General features: G+C 36.4%; 1 protein-coding gene across 9 annotated transcripts in view; it reads left to right on the plus strand.

Annotated features, from left to right (window-relative positions):
• Nucleotides 1-16,347, plus strand: part of TAFA5 (TAFA chemokine like family member 5) — a 448,316-nt gene that overhangs the window by 365,448 nt on the left and 66,521 nt on the right. For 7 of the 9 annotated variants that reach the window (XR_004747731.1, XR_004747732.1, XR_004747736.1 and 4 more), the window contains 2 exons: nucleotides 2,398-2,525; nucleotides 6,493-6,612. Coding sequence is in view for 1 of the 9 variants with exons in the window: in XM_035316002.1 (XP_035171893.1) it covers nucleotides 2,398-2,525 (128 nt within the window). In the remaining 8 variants the exon portion in view is untranslated. The remainder of the gene's footprint in view (nucleotides 1-2,397; nucleotides 2,526-6,492; nucleotides 6,613-16,347) is intronic. The other 2 variants (XR_004747735.1, XM_035316002.1) reach the window with 1 other exon arrangement.

Genomic DNA, 16,347 nt, shown 5'->3' on the forward strand with positions numbered 1-16,347 from the left:
TGTTAGCCTTGAAAACTGATACAATCCAGTTCTCAACAGAGCAGTACCTATGAATCCCAAGTACAATCTGATTTATATAGATATATATATTATGTTTTATAAAAATTTAGTGGATCTGCTTCAAAAAAAAAATGTGGTTATTAAAATTGCTTGGGAATCATTCCTCTGGTGATATATAACACCTAATGAACAGAGTAAATTCCTATGCAGATGTTTGGGAGTTAAAGTAGTTTTTATAATGAAAATCTTGATATGAATTTCAGATTGAGCTTCCACTGAAAGATATCAGTGTTTGTTATATTGCTAGAGCTTACCAACAATGGTACCAGGACTGAGGACACAACTTGTTTCATGTCAAAATATTGGAAAGGATTTTATTAGAAGACTTTAAATTACAGTTCTATTTCTTGCTATGATCTAGCGGCATTGGGAATTGTATTCTTAAGTAGTTCCAGATAGAGGAAGTCAGGAGTGTAAGGAGGCTGAATCACATGTTCAGGTGAGCACAAAGAGCTGCCACTGCCACTAGGTATAAGTGCCTGCTTTTAAGCTCCTTGAACCTGACATTAATTTGAAACACCAGAAGCTTAATGTACACTTCTTTCCCCTGTAGCTCTCTTTTTGTTTGGCTCGTGATTTTTGAAGATTTATTGCATGACTCTGAGAATAGTGTCACATGTGAACGTAGAAGAGAACATGATCTGTGTCATTATATGTGGAATTTGTTCTCTCATTGAATCCTGAAACACACTTATGTGTACAAGTTGAGGTGGCAAAACTTTCTCACAGCCTAGTCTAATATCGTCAAGATGATCTCTGAAGGAAATGAAAACCATTTTCTGTTGATTACAAACCTTACAGTCTTAGTTAAAGATAGATTGTTTTGGGAACCTTACCTAATTTAGCATAAACATATGGCACAATGCAGAGATTCCGTGTCTGTATATGCATTTTATAAAAAGTATCCCGAACTAACACTCCACTATACAATTTTGACTCCAGGGAGAAAGTGAAAGAATAACAAAATATTTGATATTAGTCATATTACTTAATATTCTACCGGAATGAACCCAGATACTACAGAGCTGAACTCAGACGCTGTAGTATTATAAAACAGAAATAAATTTACAGGAATTAAACCCACTGTTCTTCCTGGCTTGAAAAAAAATGTTCTCCCTACAGCTGTTCCACATCTACTTTAATGTAGTCAGAGCTCTCTTGTTCCATGACTACTTGCTACATGACCTTGAGGATATTTTGCAAAGCCAGCTTAGTTGAGACACTTTAAGAGCACACAAAGCACACAACGCAGCATCTTTCAGGTAGTTAGGGACCATCACCTTTCTGACTAGGCATCCTTTCCCCTGTAGTAATTGAGTAATAAGTTGTCCCATTCTTTTCCCTCTGCTTACTGTCTCCTTTGCCATGACTTCCTCACCTTTACTTCCCTGAGCATAGAATCAGAGAATGGATTCCTGAGTTGGAAGGAACCTACAAGGATCATTGAGTCCACCTCCTGGCTCCACACAGGACCACCCAAAAGTCAAAAATCAGATCCTATGTCTAAGAGCATTGTCCAAATGCTTCTTGAGTTTCAACAGGTTCAGTGCTGCGCTCACATCCCTGGCGAGCCTGTCCCAGTGCCCGACCACTCTCTGGGTGCAGAACCTTTCCCTAACACCTAGCCTGACCTTCTCCTGACCCAGCTCCATGCCATTTCCACGGGTCCTGTCGCTGTCCTGAAAGAGCAGAGCTCAGCGCCTGTCCCTCCACTCCCCTCATGAGGGAGCTGCAGGCCGCCGTGAGGCCTACTGTCATGTCCTGCTATGTTCCTAGTTCCCGCCCCTAACTCTGCGTTCCACTGCGAGTATCGCAGTTTCACAGCTGCTCCATGATGTTGACCTCTTTACCTGTGTATTATCGCGTTTCTCTCTCCATTCTCTCTCATGTCTGTTCTCTCTGTAAGCTCTTTAGAATAAGGAGTATCAGGTTTATACAGAGTATAACACAATGGATACCGGCATGGGTTATTTTTAGGCTACCTTATATAATGATTACTTGAAATAATAAGGCTCCAGTGGTTAGTATTCCAAACACTATTTCAATGATTGTAAGAAGCACAGAATTAAAAAGTTAGCTAACTTTTGTGTTATTTTTATGTACAACAGGGCTATCTTTTGTTTGTTGTTGTTGTTTTTTAAGTTTTATAATGAAATTAGTTGGCACAGCAGGTGCAAATAATTTTGTAAATTGCCTAAGGCTGTTTACATCATAACCTATGGCAGCATTATCAGATTATGAAAATAGACAACTCTAATGAGAAAGTGGTTAGAGATAAATGAAATGTGAACTCTCCTGCAAACCTCTTTTTATTTCTTTTTTTTTTTTTCTGTTCAGCACGAATTATCAAAACAAAGCAGTGGTGTGAAATGCTTCCATGTTTAGAAGGAGAAGGCTGTGATTTGCTAATCAATAAATCAGGCTGGACCTGTACACAACCAGGAGGTCGGATAAAGACAACCACGGTAAGTCACTTTTCTGTATTTCCTCAGCTTCTTTTCCACTGTGGCTTACTGAAAAACAAAGAGTGAGTTTTCTAATTTTTTTTCAGTATAGATACGTAAGGTCTGGTGCCTTATAATTAATCTATGAGTCCAAGTGTGCTTATTGAAATGCATAGCGACATTACCACAAAGAAAAGAAAAATGTGTAATGCCCACAAGAGTGGAAATTATATCAAGGTTTTCTTAAAAGGGACCAGTGGTTTAACACATATATTCAGACTGAAGACAATGTCTTACTCCTTCACTGTATGAGAATTTTCTTATGCTGAGGAAGTGTAAAATATAAAACTGAACACATGGTCTAGCAGGGCAAAAAGAAAGCTCTCACTAGGAAATGGAGAGGAAATGTTTTTGCTATTCCTACCATACTGGAAAAGCAAGTTGCACAGACAGATCTTTAGTTTTCAACGAGATAATCAGTGAGACCTATAGAAAACCTAGTAGAACTCTTCCTTTTAGCTTCATTTTGATCCTAGTTTATTGGTAGAACCCTCAAATATTTGATTTGGTGTCTTGGCACATGTACTTGTAGTGAATCTGAGCATGTATATGACAGTGATAGTTTCTAGGACCTGTAATATATCAAACATTTCTAGAAAATACACTCAAATGTCAATAATTTTCTAACTCAAGAAATGAAAAAAATCTTGAGAAGTATAGTAGAGCAAGATGCTGATAGCTTGCTAGACATCTTGAAATGATTTTTCCCCTATAATCTTTTTTTTAGATTTACAGGGAGCTTAAGTGTAATTTAAATAATGGCAATTGCAAGAATATTTTGTCTTAAAAGTAGTTATTAGTGAGGACTAAATTAAGGCTCATCATCCCCTGCACAAAAAGACTGAATATTTGATAAGACTTTATAAGATACATGCAAAGCAAACTCTATGAATTATGATCATTATTTTGATGCTCTTGTACTTACCAGATGTAATTTTCATTATAGACAGGGCTGCAAAACTAACTCCATTTCTGAGGTCTTACTTAAATATTGTTTGCCTTTATGTCTTTCAAATTCAAGTTATCTAAGTGTGATATTAAAAAAAAAAAAAAAAAGACAGGAAGGGAATAAATGGTTCAAACTCTAATATTGGCTTCCGAGACAAGGAGACCTAATATAGTAACGTTGTCATATTGATAGTATTATCTTAAGTCTTGTTAATGCAGAAGTGTTTTCTGTACTTGTGATAAACAGATAACCATGCCACATTATCAGCTGTCATTATAGTTCTTTATTTGATGTTTTATGCTAACGGCATTGCTGAGTAATGCAAAATAAGTAGAGGATGTATCCTTCATTTTCTATTTTTAATAAAGGGTTTCAGATATCCTTTTAGATTTAACACCAGAAGCCTGATTCTGAACTCTTACTTGTTAGTATAGCTCTTTAATGCTATTGACATGAATGGAATGACTCATAATTTTGATTAGGAGAAATTATAATCATGCCCCATCTCAGTTAAATTATGGCTGTGACAAGTATAATATTATTAAGCAGACTCTCCCCCACACAAAGCAAGGAGTTGTCATTGATGAGGACTGATTCTGCCAAAGAGCCAACTATAGAACAGCTCTGAGCATAAGCCCTCATCTAACATCAAACAGCCTTCAACAGTTGGTATCACACATGCAGACACACAACAAACACACAGTACTTTTCAGTCAAGCCAGACTAGCAATTCAGAATGTTTAAAGAAGCTCTGAATCCAGAATAGGAAGGAAAAAAAAAAAAAAGGGCAAACAACAATAAGAAACCCCAAGACATAATGCAGTATTAGTCATAATCCACACCTGAGTTGTCAGGCCCATTGTGGCATCTAAGTATAGCGGAAAGGATCAGAAGTATGCTAGGGAAGTCTAGGAAAATGGTCAACAGGAAGTATCGGGAAATGAACGTCCTAACATATTAAGTGAATTATTACACATTAAATATATTATTAAGTGGAAATAATACTTAACCCTATCTACAGTGATAGCCACATTAGGTACTTAATTTGCTAACTACCAATTTTGTTAACTCACATTTGTTAATCTAATATTTGCAGGCCTTTCCTGCTTATATTAGTTGGTATTGTGAAGATGCTTGACACTAGGTCTTGGATTGTTATAGTGGTGATAGATCATTTAGCAGAGAGATCACTGGTAAATGCTGAAGACAATCATTTACTACCTGTACCGTGGCCAGAACAGTATTGAACTCTGATGGACTGAGACTAGCTGTTGTGTTAATAATCAAATTTTGCTTAGATTCCAGATGGTTGTGCATAACTTTTGAAGAATTGGGTTTAGAAGTATTACACGAAAAGGTAGAACCGGTGGGGATTCTACCCAGAGTATGATTTCCTTCTTACGTGGGAATATCTTATAGAACTTCTAGTTAAATAAGATTCTACAAAAACAAGGATGAAACAGGATTCATTCTCTGTAGATGAGTTTAACATTTAATATTTTTACCTATGAAAATAACAAATAGCATATGAAAATAACTTTTGCTTCAAAGCACAGATACAACTTCTGTAAACTGCTACTTTATGCTTTATGTCAAAATTCTTCAGACTATCTTTATGCAGAGCCAGATTTTTTTCACTATGTGGCACTTTTTGTAATCACCTCTGGAAATAATGCAACCAAATCAGAATTCTCCCCTCACATGGGTAGGTGTGTTTTCTATCCTTTTTGTGCTCACTTTGCACAGCTATAAATGGCTACACAAGGTGCAAGGCAAAGGAGAATCAGGCTCAAAAGCATACTCTAAATGGATCTGGATGTCAGTTCTGCCCTGTCATCCTTTCTACAAGGTGTGAATGAACCAAGGATTTTTCATCTGCTAAGAGGCTTTTAGAATCAAGGATTGACTGGGCTAACTGCCAATCTATATATTAAGCAGCTGACTGTCAATACAAGGAAACAATATGGCAACTTGTAAAAGAAGACAGCAAGAGAATACGACACAATTGTTAGCACTTTTAACATACTAAGTACTTTCATACAACAGAAGTCCTTATTTTAAAATCGCCTGCCTTACAGATTTCTTCTTTTGCTACTCTTATTACACTTGAAATTATTTTTTTAAAAAAATAAGTTATATATGCTAAGATAGTATGTAGAATCAATAGTGCCAGAAAAGATGTGATATTTTTTTCAGAGATTGCTGAGAAGCTTATTCATTTTATATTTCAAGAAAAAGAAAAAAGGTTTTTTTTAAAAAAAAAGTAAAAAAAAAAAAAAAAGCCAGTACATAAATGAGAAGATACACAATATATTGGCTTTACAGGGGAGATTAATTTTAGCACCAAAGTGGATATATGTTGTCAATGATCCATCACTACCTAATTGTTACTTAATTAATTCCTTCTTCTACATGATGTGATTTCAATGCATGGAGCTTAGCAGAACACTCATGCGCCAGTTCCTCAGTAGCTAACCTTTTAAAACCTTTGCGATTTTACTGCTAAATTAGCTGAAGTGGGAAATTAAAGAGTGAAGAAGCTAAGAGAGAGCTCACAGTGGATAAAAGGTGTAATTACTCTGACATGGAGCTCAGTGCTTAGCTAGTAAAATTTACTAAGGATCTAGCTTCACCAAGGGACATGACTTTCTTAATAGAGTTTACTTACACACAGAGCAACTTAACATTCCTTGCCATTAATATAAATGACATGCTGGCTGGGTTGGAAAGGCAATTTGTTCTTTACACTGAGAAATACAATACCTGCTTTTATTGGCTGCAACTTGAATCAAGATTTTTCTGCAGAGCTTTATCATACACATAGGTATGATAAAGGTAGATTGGTTAAAATGTACTGGTTTGCTTTTCATCATTGACTTACAAGCAATGTGTTCTCATTCATACCATTACATTCAAAGTAAAAAATATATATAATATGTTACATACTTGTAACATACTTGAGAATTTACTTTTTTTTAGACTGAAGACCAGCTGGAAATGTCCTGAGGCCATGGTCTAGTGGTCTGAGCTGGGGACTGGGAGTCAGAAACTCCTGAGCTCTAATCCTGGCTCTGACAGTGACTCCCTCTGTGGCCTTGGGTAAGTCACTGAACCTCTCTGCCTCAGTTTCCCCAGCAGTAATAAGATTAAAGATCCCTAGCTACTTACCTTAATGAATCTGGGAGACCTGAGTTAACATTTTAAGAGGTTTAGAAATTCAGAGTAACTGAAAAATAAATACTGTTATTTATAAATGTCCTTATTGGTAATACTCATGTTGCTGTTAGATATTCACATTATTCACATAACCCTGGCATTCCTGTACTTAGCTTCACCTACATTCCAGCTCTGAGTTTTTCTAAATGTGCATTTCATAGTTCTGCAGGTTAGCTGATAGTATTTGTTTAAGCTGTTTTGGTAAGTTTTTTGACATCTCACCAGTTCTAGTTGTGTGTCATTCCAGCACACAATACCCGCCAATATAAGCCTTCAGACAGCACAAGATTAGAGCAGTGGAATGATTCAAGCCTGCATGCCATACCAAATTAAGTTTCCTTCATCCCCTTTGTCAGAAGTGGTCAACTTACAAAACAGATGCATTAGACCCACTTGTCAGCAGGTCATCTACCAAGTTCCCTCCCTTAACTGTAAAAGGAACACTACACAGAGACCAAAATTACAGAAGACATTTTTCAGGAGGCTGTTGTATCCCTTCATCTCAGTCCAAATAATAGTTTTCAGAAATAAGTAGGAAGTGATGATCCTGAATTTTCTATTATTCATGGGCAAGACTGTTGGGGATCTTGGACTATATTTAAGCTATGGTACCAGGGGTACATATATCCTAGTTTCAAAGTCCATATACATGCACCATAGTGAGTCGCAATGTCTTTGTCTTCTCTTTTTCTGTATGGCCCTCTTCATGACGGCATGCCTGCCCAGCCTTGTGAGAGATCTTAAGAGCAGCAGAAAGAGCTCTTATGTGGTATAATACATCGTTTCTTCAGGCTGATCCTCTTGCAGATCATCCTCAGTCATTTTCACTCTAAATTTCGTGCTGTATTTCTAGAATCGAGGGTTAAGAAAAGTCACTATCCTTAATGTTACTGAGAACTCTCTCTATTCTTAACACCTGCTGTCAGCCATTCAGAGCTTTGTGAGCTCTGAGACCATTTCTTCATTAAGCATTATGCATCACAAAGACCTCTAAAACTAATTCATGTCCTGGCAAAGTTTTTCTGAAACTGCTATTTGAATAAAGCTTTCTGAGACCACTACCACATAATTAGCAGCTAGACTGAGCTACCTTTTACATGTTTTACCTTGTAAAATCACATACCATGTTGAGGAAGTTTAGAATATGAACACCTTCTCTGCAGATACTGTTAAAATTAAAAAAAAAAAAAAAAAGAAAAAAAAATGATATTTAGATGTGTAACTGTAAATATGAACTACCAGAACTAGGTTACTCATAATTAACTTCTCATTCTGATGTAACTACGTATCTACAAGACCAGCCCTAATCACAGTCCAGTGCTTTCACTGAGCCTTTTAATATTTTTTGATTGATTTAGTATTCTTCCTGGTTGTACTAGCGTTCATTATGACAAAATACCAATTCTTGAAATGTCATAGCCATGTGCTTCAGCATACACTCTGTAGATTTGTACCCCAGGACCTATATACAACTTGTTATTTACTTCCATGGCCTTTAAGAAAGTTTGTTTTGAACAGAGTTTCCATTGCTCTAATTGCTTACAAAAGGTGTCATTGTTTATTAATAGGTCATCATTCCACTACTGGAACTAGATTCCTTTCTGTTAAATTCTAAGCAAGTTAGCATGTGAGTTGTCTGTCTTAGGTCTCAGAGAGTCTAATTCATGTTTGTAGATCTTGTATTACACAAGAATAACAGCTAAAGGCAAGCTTACAAATAAAGTTCAAGGAAGATCTTCATGACTGCATGTCTTAAGTCAATCGTGCATTGAAGTATCTAAATAGAAATAATGTTCTCACGAAGCTAAGGAACCTAAATAGTTAGATCATGCTATTGCTACCCAATACACGAGTTGTCTTGCATATTAGTACGGCTTCAATTAATAGTCTGTTAAAAAAATGTGCAGTCCCTTGTGTTATAAGTACAGTGACACATACCATTCCATCCCCATCATCCTTGTCAAAATGCACTTCTCTGTGGCAAACTGCAGATCTTAAGCCCTAAAACCAAAATGCTAGCAAAGGTTTGACAATTTTTGTAGACTTCCTGTTGAAAAGAGCTGACAGAAACTTGAAGAACCACCTCCTTGGAGAGATTAGGTTCCTTCCTCTGTCCGGAATGCTGAATCCTGCTTCTACCAATGTTTGGTGATTCACACTTGCCTGAAGAGAGACCACAATTTACTCCAGGAATAACTTGGAGTGAAATGTCTGAGTTGAAATTGTAATTTCTCAACATCTTAAATAATTCCATACAAGAAGATAGGGAAACACTGGTTTAGTTCCTTTTTCAGAACACATATTTTAATGTTTTACTAGGGAATTATAATTGTTCCACATATATACAGAGTTACAGAAAATATGAATACCTATTTCTACTTGGGCTACTTTAAAAATATCACAATTCCTTTGCAAATAAGTAAAGTCAATTTTCAGATAAATAAGATTTGTAGAGATATCTTTTCTCCCAGGGTTGCTGTTTTTCACACATATTCATACTGGGAGGTAGCTTCTTGTATATTGTAGCCCTCAGTCCTGTCTTTCTATGCTAGTGTAGGGACAGATTTAGAGCTAAAGCTGGCTTACTGATTAATGCTGAGGAATTAGATTTTTAATATGTGTGATATGGGTTATTTGATATTTTAAACTAGCTATTTCTCTTTAAAATGTGCTACACTGATCCTTTCGAGATCTGAACCACAAAGGTTTGAGTAAGTAAAAAGCAAACAACTTTTCCCCCAGGCAATAATAGGAAGATTCATGTGTGTGTGGAGTAAACTTCATTTTCAGTAAAAACAAACAAACCCCCACCTTGCCTTTTCTTTTATTTTTTAATTATTATTCTTTCTATTCTTTGAAAACAGAATTCTGAAATGCATGTAAAACCGCATTGTAACTTGGGGTAATCATTGACTACTGTGTCATAGTCTAAACTCATCCACTACATCATGGACATCCAAAGTATTCAAATATATGCAGAGCTTTAAAAGTTGCATTTCAAAGAATGCCTAAATTGCTACTTGGGTCCTGATTAAATAACAGCAACAAAAAACTTTAATTTGAAATTCTTTTCAAATCCTTTTCAAATTCTTTTCAAATCCCTTTCAAATTCTTTTCAAAATGATGCATTTTGTAATGCATCAGTAAAAATATGTGGGGATATATAAATAAAATTATATGGGGATAAGATTCTCAGTGACTTCAAAACCAAAGAAAGAAAAGTTTTAAAAATGGAAGGCCCAGGGCATAGAAAACTGGATATAATGGATGATTCAAGTCTGCATGGGAGAATATAGGCTCATCAGAGAATGGATGTGAAGATGCTGATACTAGATTTTACTAGAATTGAATAGAACAGTTCAGTCGAAAGGATCCTTTAAAGATAATCTAGTCCAACTACCTGACCACTTCAAGGCTAACCAAAAGTTAAAGCATATTAATGAGAACATTATACAAATGCCTCTTGAACACTGACAGACATGGGGTATCAACCACCTCACTTAGAATCCTGTTCCAGTGTTTGACCACAGTTACAATAAAGAAATTTTCCTTTATGTCCAGTCTGAACCTTCCCTGGTGCAGCGTTGTGCCCATCACTCATACTCTATCTATTCAAACACTTAAGGGTATTAAAGGCATCTTGCTTGGGGTGGGCATAAATGACATCATAAAACCTATAGGAGACCATTGCCATTTTGGGGTGGCAGCTGTATGCTATTCAGGACAAGCTAGGTCACTACCTGCCTGCATCAAGCAACTACATCTCATTCTTCATCTGCCAAATCAGACAATTTCACACAGTGTTGCCCAATCCTACAGTGGTTTAGTCTTCACAGTAGACTGACATTTGTCTGCAAGTTCTGATTTCTTGTATGAATATAATAAAAACAATTTTCATTTAATAAGTGATTGCAAAGAGAGACTATCTGAGGAAACAAAGCTGAAGTGAAAGGGTCTACATGACACATTGTACATGTGGAAGAAATGGAGGAAGATGGAAGGACCCATGATGGTGGAAGACGGAGGACCTGTAAACAGCACATAATAACAGTTAACAGGAGTGTATTGATCTAGGTCGAGGTGGCCCAGGAGGTGAGAGATTTGTGAAAGGTATAATTTTATTTTATTAAGAATAGTTTCAAAAGCATAAAAGATGCAAATGGCAAAGAAAGCTGTAAAACACTCAACTCAGAACTTGAGTGTACAGTTTAAGTTATGTTTTTTTTTTTTTTTTTTTTTTTTATGGGAATGTAATGGAATACTATGAAGCTTGGAAACTGGTATGTCACATCAACATGAAGAATTTAAAATGATACTAAAAATATTACACACCCATTTTGCATAATGAGAATGTTCTTAGTGCAAATGTTAGAAGATGAAGCTGTTGAAAATGTATATCCATTTTGGAACATTTCCTTTTTAAGAATACCCCCAAAAATTCTGTTAAATCACACAAAACAAGCTAGAATTTTTAGACTGAACAAAGCAAGCAGTCAATAAATAAAATTAAATAGATGTGATAGCACAGGGTTTTCAATAATTTGTTTGACACATTATTTCCTAAAATCATACTTGAAAATTAATTCAGAAAGTCCTGTCACATTGAAAACTGCCATTTCAACAAGAAACTGATGGAGGACCTGTGAACAGCACATAATAACAGTTAACAGGAGTGTATTGATCTAGGTCGAGGTGGTCCAGGAGGTGAGAGATTTGTGAAAGGTCTAATTTTATTTTATTAAGAATGGTTTCAAAAGCATAAAAGATGTTAAGCCCTTAAGTGTTATTGAAAATCTGTGGAACACAGGCACATAACAGACATTTCTGTTTTTCTGTATTCCCCTGCTCTATTTTCATTAAGCATCTGGAATAGAGCTCCAATACTTAGTAGCATTATGTCTGCACACAAGTTTCTTTTCCTTGGGGGCAGACCTAAAGGATGGCCTTGTCTGTTTTTCAATCGAGTTAACTCCTGCCTGTAAGACTTTGTTCGCATCTATTCCTTCTGTTCTCATGCATATGAGCAGGGTAGGGTATACAGGAAGACAATTCAGCTAGCAATAGCCCAAGGTTTAGGTTATTCATGCTTTCATTAGATTCTCATTACATGGCTGAGACCAGAGGTTGGAAGTGAGCAAGGCTGGTTGTTGCTTGATCCAAATCAAACCAGGCAGTGAGGGTATGTCAGTAAAATCAAACAGCAATATATAGGGAAATAGGACCTTTGTCTTTCAACTGACAATGCTGCTTCATGATAGCCTAAATCAATCTAAATCCAGTCTGCCCCAGTAACATCCTCCCATCCCACTTTGGCTGAGTATGCCTGACCTTTCTTCAGGGCAAGGAGTAAGTGTTTATGGAAATGTCTGGTATGCCCAAAAAGGAATTAGTTTTTGCCAGGTTAGTTTTCAGCCATATCAGCTCCAGAATAATCTTGAATAATACCAACAACTGCTGCAGGATATCCAGATAGTTTATTCAGCTAATGTTATTCTTCTCCATTTGCACTTAACAAAGAATTCTGCAGTTGCCTCTGAGGTGCAAACAAAGCACTTGAAATACATCCCTCATATGAAATACACTGGCATACCCTATTTGATGGAAAAAAAACTTGAAAGCTCATGTCCTATACTGTAGAGAATGCTGTGCTGTTCTAGAGTGAGGATTTTAGTGTTAGCCTCTCTGCTCTCTAATAATGGTCCCCCTTTTTATCAAAGTATATATAAGTGTACATATCACAATACAAAATTGGAATGCTGTCCAGCTGTGTATAATGTAATGACAGAGTGATTTCTGAATAAATATTTATTTCTACTGATAGACATCGGACATCTTCGGGTACAGCAAATAAATACGGATTTCACATAAGACTGAGAAATATTCCCTTAAAGAAATAATTTTGGTAGCTGGAAGGGGAGCAACATGTTACTGTAGGGACATTGTTCTAGGAACATTCCTGAGACCTAGCTGGACATGTGATAACAGCATCAAACAGCTTGCAAAGAAACAATGAGTCATAAAAATAGAGGTAAGGGTTGAGGGGGAGAAACGCTGTTGTCTGTGAAAATTATTTAGTCCCTGTGACTAGCTAAAAAGAGGTTGGCTGAGATCTACAGGGCTGAAGTGAATTGTAACTTTTAGAGGTCAAATTCAAATAATAATTAAAACCCTAATTCTTGATACAGGCCAAATTTAAAGAGGTTAGTGAGGGAAGCATGTGGACTCAGTATGGTATTTCCTTTACTGTTTGAGATCTTCGTCTTATCACTAGAGACCAAGGAAGCATGATAAGGAATTTAAGAGAATATCTCCACAGTGTATCTAGAGGAGGTTGCCAAATTTCTCTGTTAATCCCACATATCTGCCAGACAGGAGCATAACCCAGATGAAGCCTGTTTGCAGTCCTTTTTTCAAGACTGATGTGTCCAGACAGAGAAAATAAGTAAAAAGGAACTGGACCTGAAGTAAGAAGGGGACTTTTCTAGTGGAGAAGGAAGCATCAAGTACTGATCGTACTGGTGCTGTTTCTTAATTGAATATGTGTAAACCCTGAGGGAAGATCTTATCTTCCCTGGTTATGTTTTTCTGCTGAATCTGGAGCTGTCCAGTTGTCTTAGGCATGGTTTGAATGTTGGTAGCAGGTTAGGAGTCCCCTGGGGACTCAGGCATAATTTATGTGCTGATACACTGCTCTTGGATACTGCTTGAGTTTGGTGTCTTTGCTTCATAAACCAAGGCACTTCTGAGTATCTCAGGAAGATCTGCTCAGGTGTTTGTGATTGTAGTGCCCTGTTGTGTGTGTCCCCTCCTCCAGTGTTTTTTTTTTTTTGTTTGTTTTATTTATTTATTTGTTTTGTTATATTTTTATTTATTATTTATTTATTTATTAAATCTAGATACCTTCAGTGGAAGCTTGGCTACTAGAATCTAAGACTTAAATTGAATTTAAAGAAGGGTACCTGTAAGATTGAAAGATAGCATAAAAATCCCTGACAGAGCTAAAATGTAACTGTTGATAGCTGCTGTGAATGTGTAGGTAAAATACATAACAACACACACAGGAAAATCAAACAAGAACAACCAAATACAAGTAGACTTGTCTGTGTAGAATTACATAAAGCATTTCTTCAACTGACTGAAATGGTGGCTAATGGGGGAGCCAGGGATGAAGCCAGTAACAATCCATGACTAATTCAACACAGAGGAAGAGGAAACATATAAAGTGGCCTGCAGAGACAAAAGTATGGATAGAGAAACATTTAGGAGGGGTAAAAAATAGCAGTTCTGTGTGCTAAGCTATGGAATTGTTTCTCAGAACTGAAAACTCAGCAGTTGTTCAGTTCAAGGCTAGCTTATACAAAGAACTAGCAAGTGTACTGTGGGGATCAGTCTTGTATTGGTACTATATGACATACGTTAGCTGAGTCGTCTTTACCAGCTCAAACATTCTATTTATTTTTTTTAGCATCTTTAAAAAAGCCATGGTGGGATAACACATAAACCATATGAGGGGAAGAGTTGTGATATTCTCAGATGAGTCATGAGAGAGACTTAATTTTTTCTCACGGAGATTAGTTGTCTGCTCAGCCAGACAGCACAGTGGTTACAGAAATTTGTCATTAAATTGTGCTGTAGAGTAATATTTAAGTTTATTTCATGGGACTGAATGCGTATGGATAGGTGATGGGATTTATTTAAGTATTACATTAGTCTTTGCCATGTCATAGCCAGGTTTGGGTCTTCAGGTTGTAGAATAAGTCTACAATCATAGTAAGTTTGGACTTGGAAGAGTAATAAATGTGCTCAGTGAAATCTTGGAATAGAAAGTTGAGGATGTCTCCAACAAATTACAGAAAACAGAGTACACTGATGTGGAAGATGTTCCCTTAAGGTAGAATGAACTATTTTCCTATGCCCTTAAAATCATTAACAATAATAAAATGAGCAACTGATTATTTGAAATAAAGTGAGAATCAGTAAATTTCCACATGGGCTAGTATCCCTGATGGCATTTTTTGTAACTGTTTTTCCTTTCCTTTTCTTTTTTTCTACTTTTTTTTTCTGTCTTCATGAAGTCCTGAGAATTACTGAATTACTTACTGTGATGTTTTTTTTTTGTTTTGTTTTGTTTTGTTTTGTTTTTTGTTTTTTGTTTTGTTTTCTCTTACAGAAAGTTGTTTATAACTGTTCAAACCACAAAAGATTTATACAGTTTGTGGCATGGAAATACATATATATATTTTAATAAAATAAAGTAGTTTTCATGGTTATGGAGAGACTGATACTTAGTTCTTATAACAGCAAAGGAAGCCTACTGAATCCTTTTCCTTCTAGATAGCCCCTAAAAGGAGTTCTGTCACCAATTTGAAAGACACGGACAAAATAGGATGAGGCTGAGCAGTGGTGTTTATTATGTCTGGTATATTTTAATGAAGGATGGTATGTACTTGTGAGTTAATTTTTTTTGTCTTTCACGTGAAGTGAGTCATACTACTGAAGCTGCATTTAGTGGCCTCAGCGATGTCTTAAGGGGTGGTACAGATCAACAGAGAAAGCATTACTGTAGATGGGAACTGTTCAGGGCTGCTTTGGGTGAAGGGTTAATGTCCTCTGTCTTTAACATCTAGAGGATGTTTGACATACAGCTCTAGCATGGGAAATAATCAGTTACAAGGCAATTATGAGAGTTTCTCACTTTGACCATGAGACTTGACACATCTAGAGCTTGGACTAGGACACAAATTATGTGGTTGGATTTCTTTCTGAGAATTTTGAATTTTGAAATGAACTCATAACCAGGCACAGTGTAAGTATCTGAGCCAAGGACATGAGTGAATATGCCCACCTTAACCATCCAAACAGAGAATTAGGTGCCTATGTAGATCTCCACCAGCACATTGAATTTTTTGTCTCCAATGGCTATGTTCAGGCTGTTTTTTATTAAATGTAAGTTTTAAAATGCATATATGTTTCAGGGAAATAGTTCTCTGTTGCAGTTCTTTCCCTGATTAATGTCAGCTACATAGCATGGGCAGTTTCTGTTCTTTCTGTTCTCTGTGGGACTTCATGATTTGCTGCAGAGTGGCTTAGGTTCTGGAAGTGGAGTGACAAGTAGTTCCATCCAGGATATATGATAGATGATCATGGCATTTCCCTGAATTTCCTGATGATTCAATATCCTTTATGCTACATAGGTATAGATGCATCCTAGATGCATCCTAGATGCTACATGAAACTAATATGAAGAAGTTGCATGTCCCTCTTGTCATCGTTCTCGGCTGCAGTACACCCATTTCTTTCTTGACTTCTGGTGATTTAGACTGGCTTCATATTCTTGTCTGCCTATATCTACAGGATAGCATAGGAGCCTTAGTTTTGAAAGACAGGTATCCATCTCCTCGGAATATATACGTCTAATTCTGCATCACCAATGAAAATTTAAATTTCATTAACATGTAAAATTCAGACTAACTTCAGAGATATCTGACAAAAAGAAATCCTAAATGACACACAAAGTAAAGATTGGATTTATCAGGTTTAGATACTTATGACCTAAACTATCTCTTTATGTTGCTTGTCAAGTGTTCTTTGTGGAGATTTTTACTCAGACTTCTGAAA

The sequence above is a fragment of the Oxyura jamaicensis genome, chromosome 1 (genome assembly GCF_011077185.1).
Source record: "Oxyura jamaicensis isolate SHBP4307 breed ruddy duck chromosome 1, BPBGC_Ojam_1.0, whole genome shotgun sequence".
Classification (NCBI taxonomy): domain Eukaryota; kingdom Metazoa; phylum Chordata; class Aves; order Anseriformes; family Anatidae; genus Oxyura; species Oxyura jamaicensis.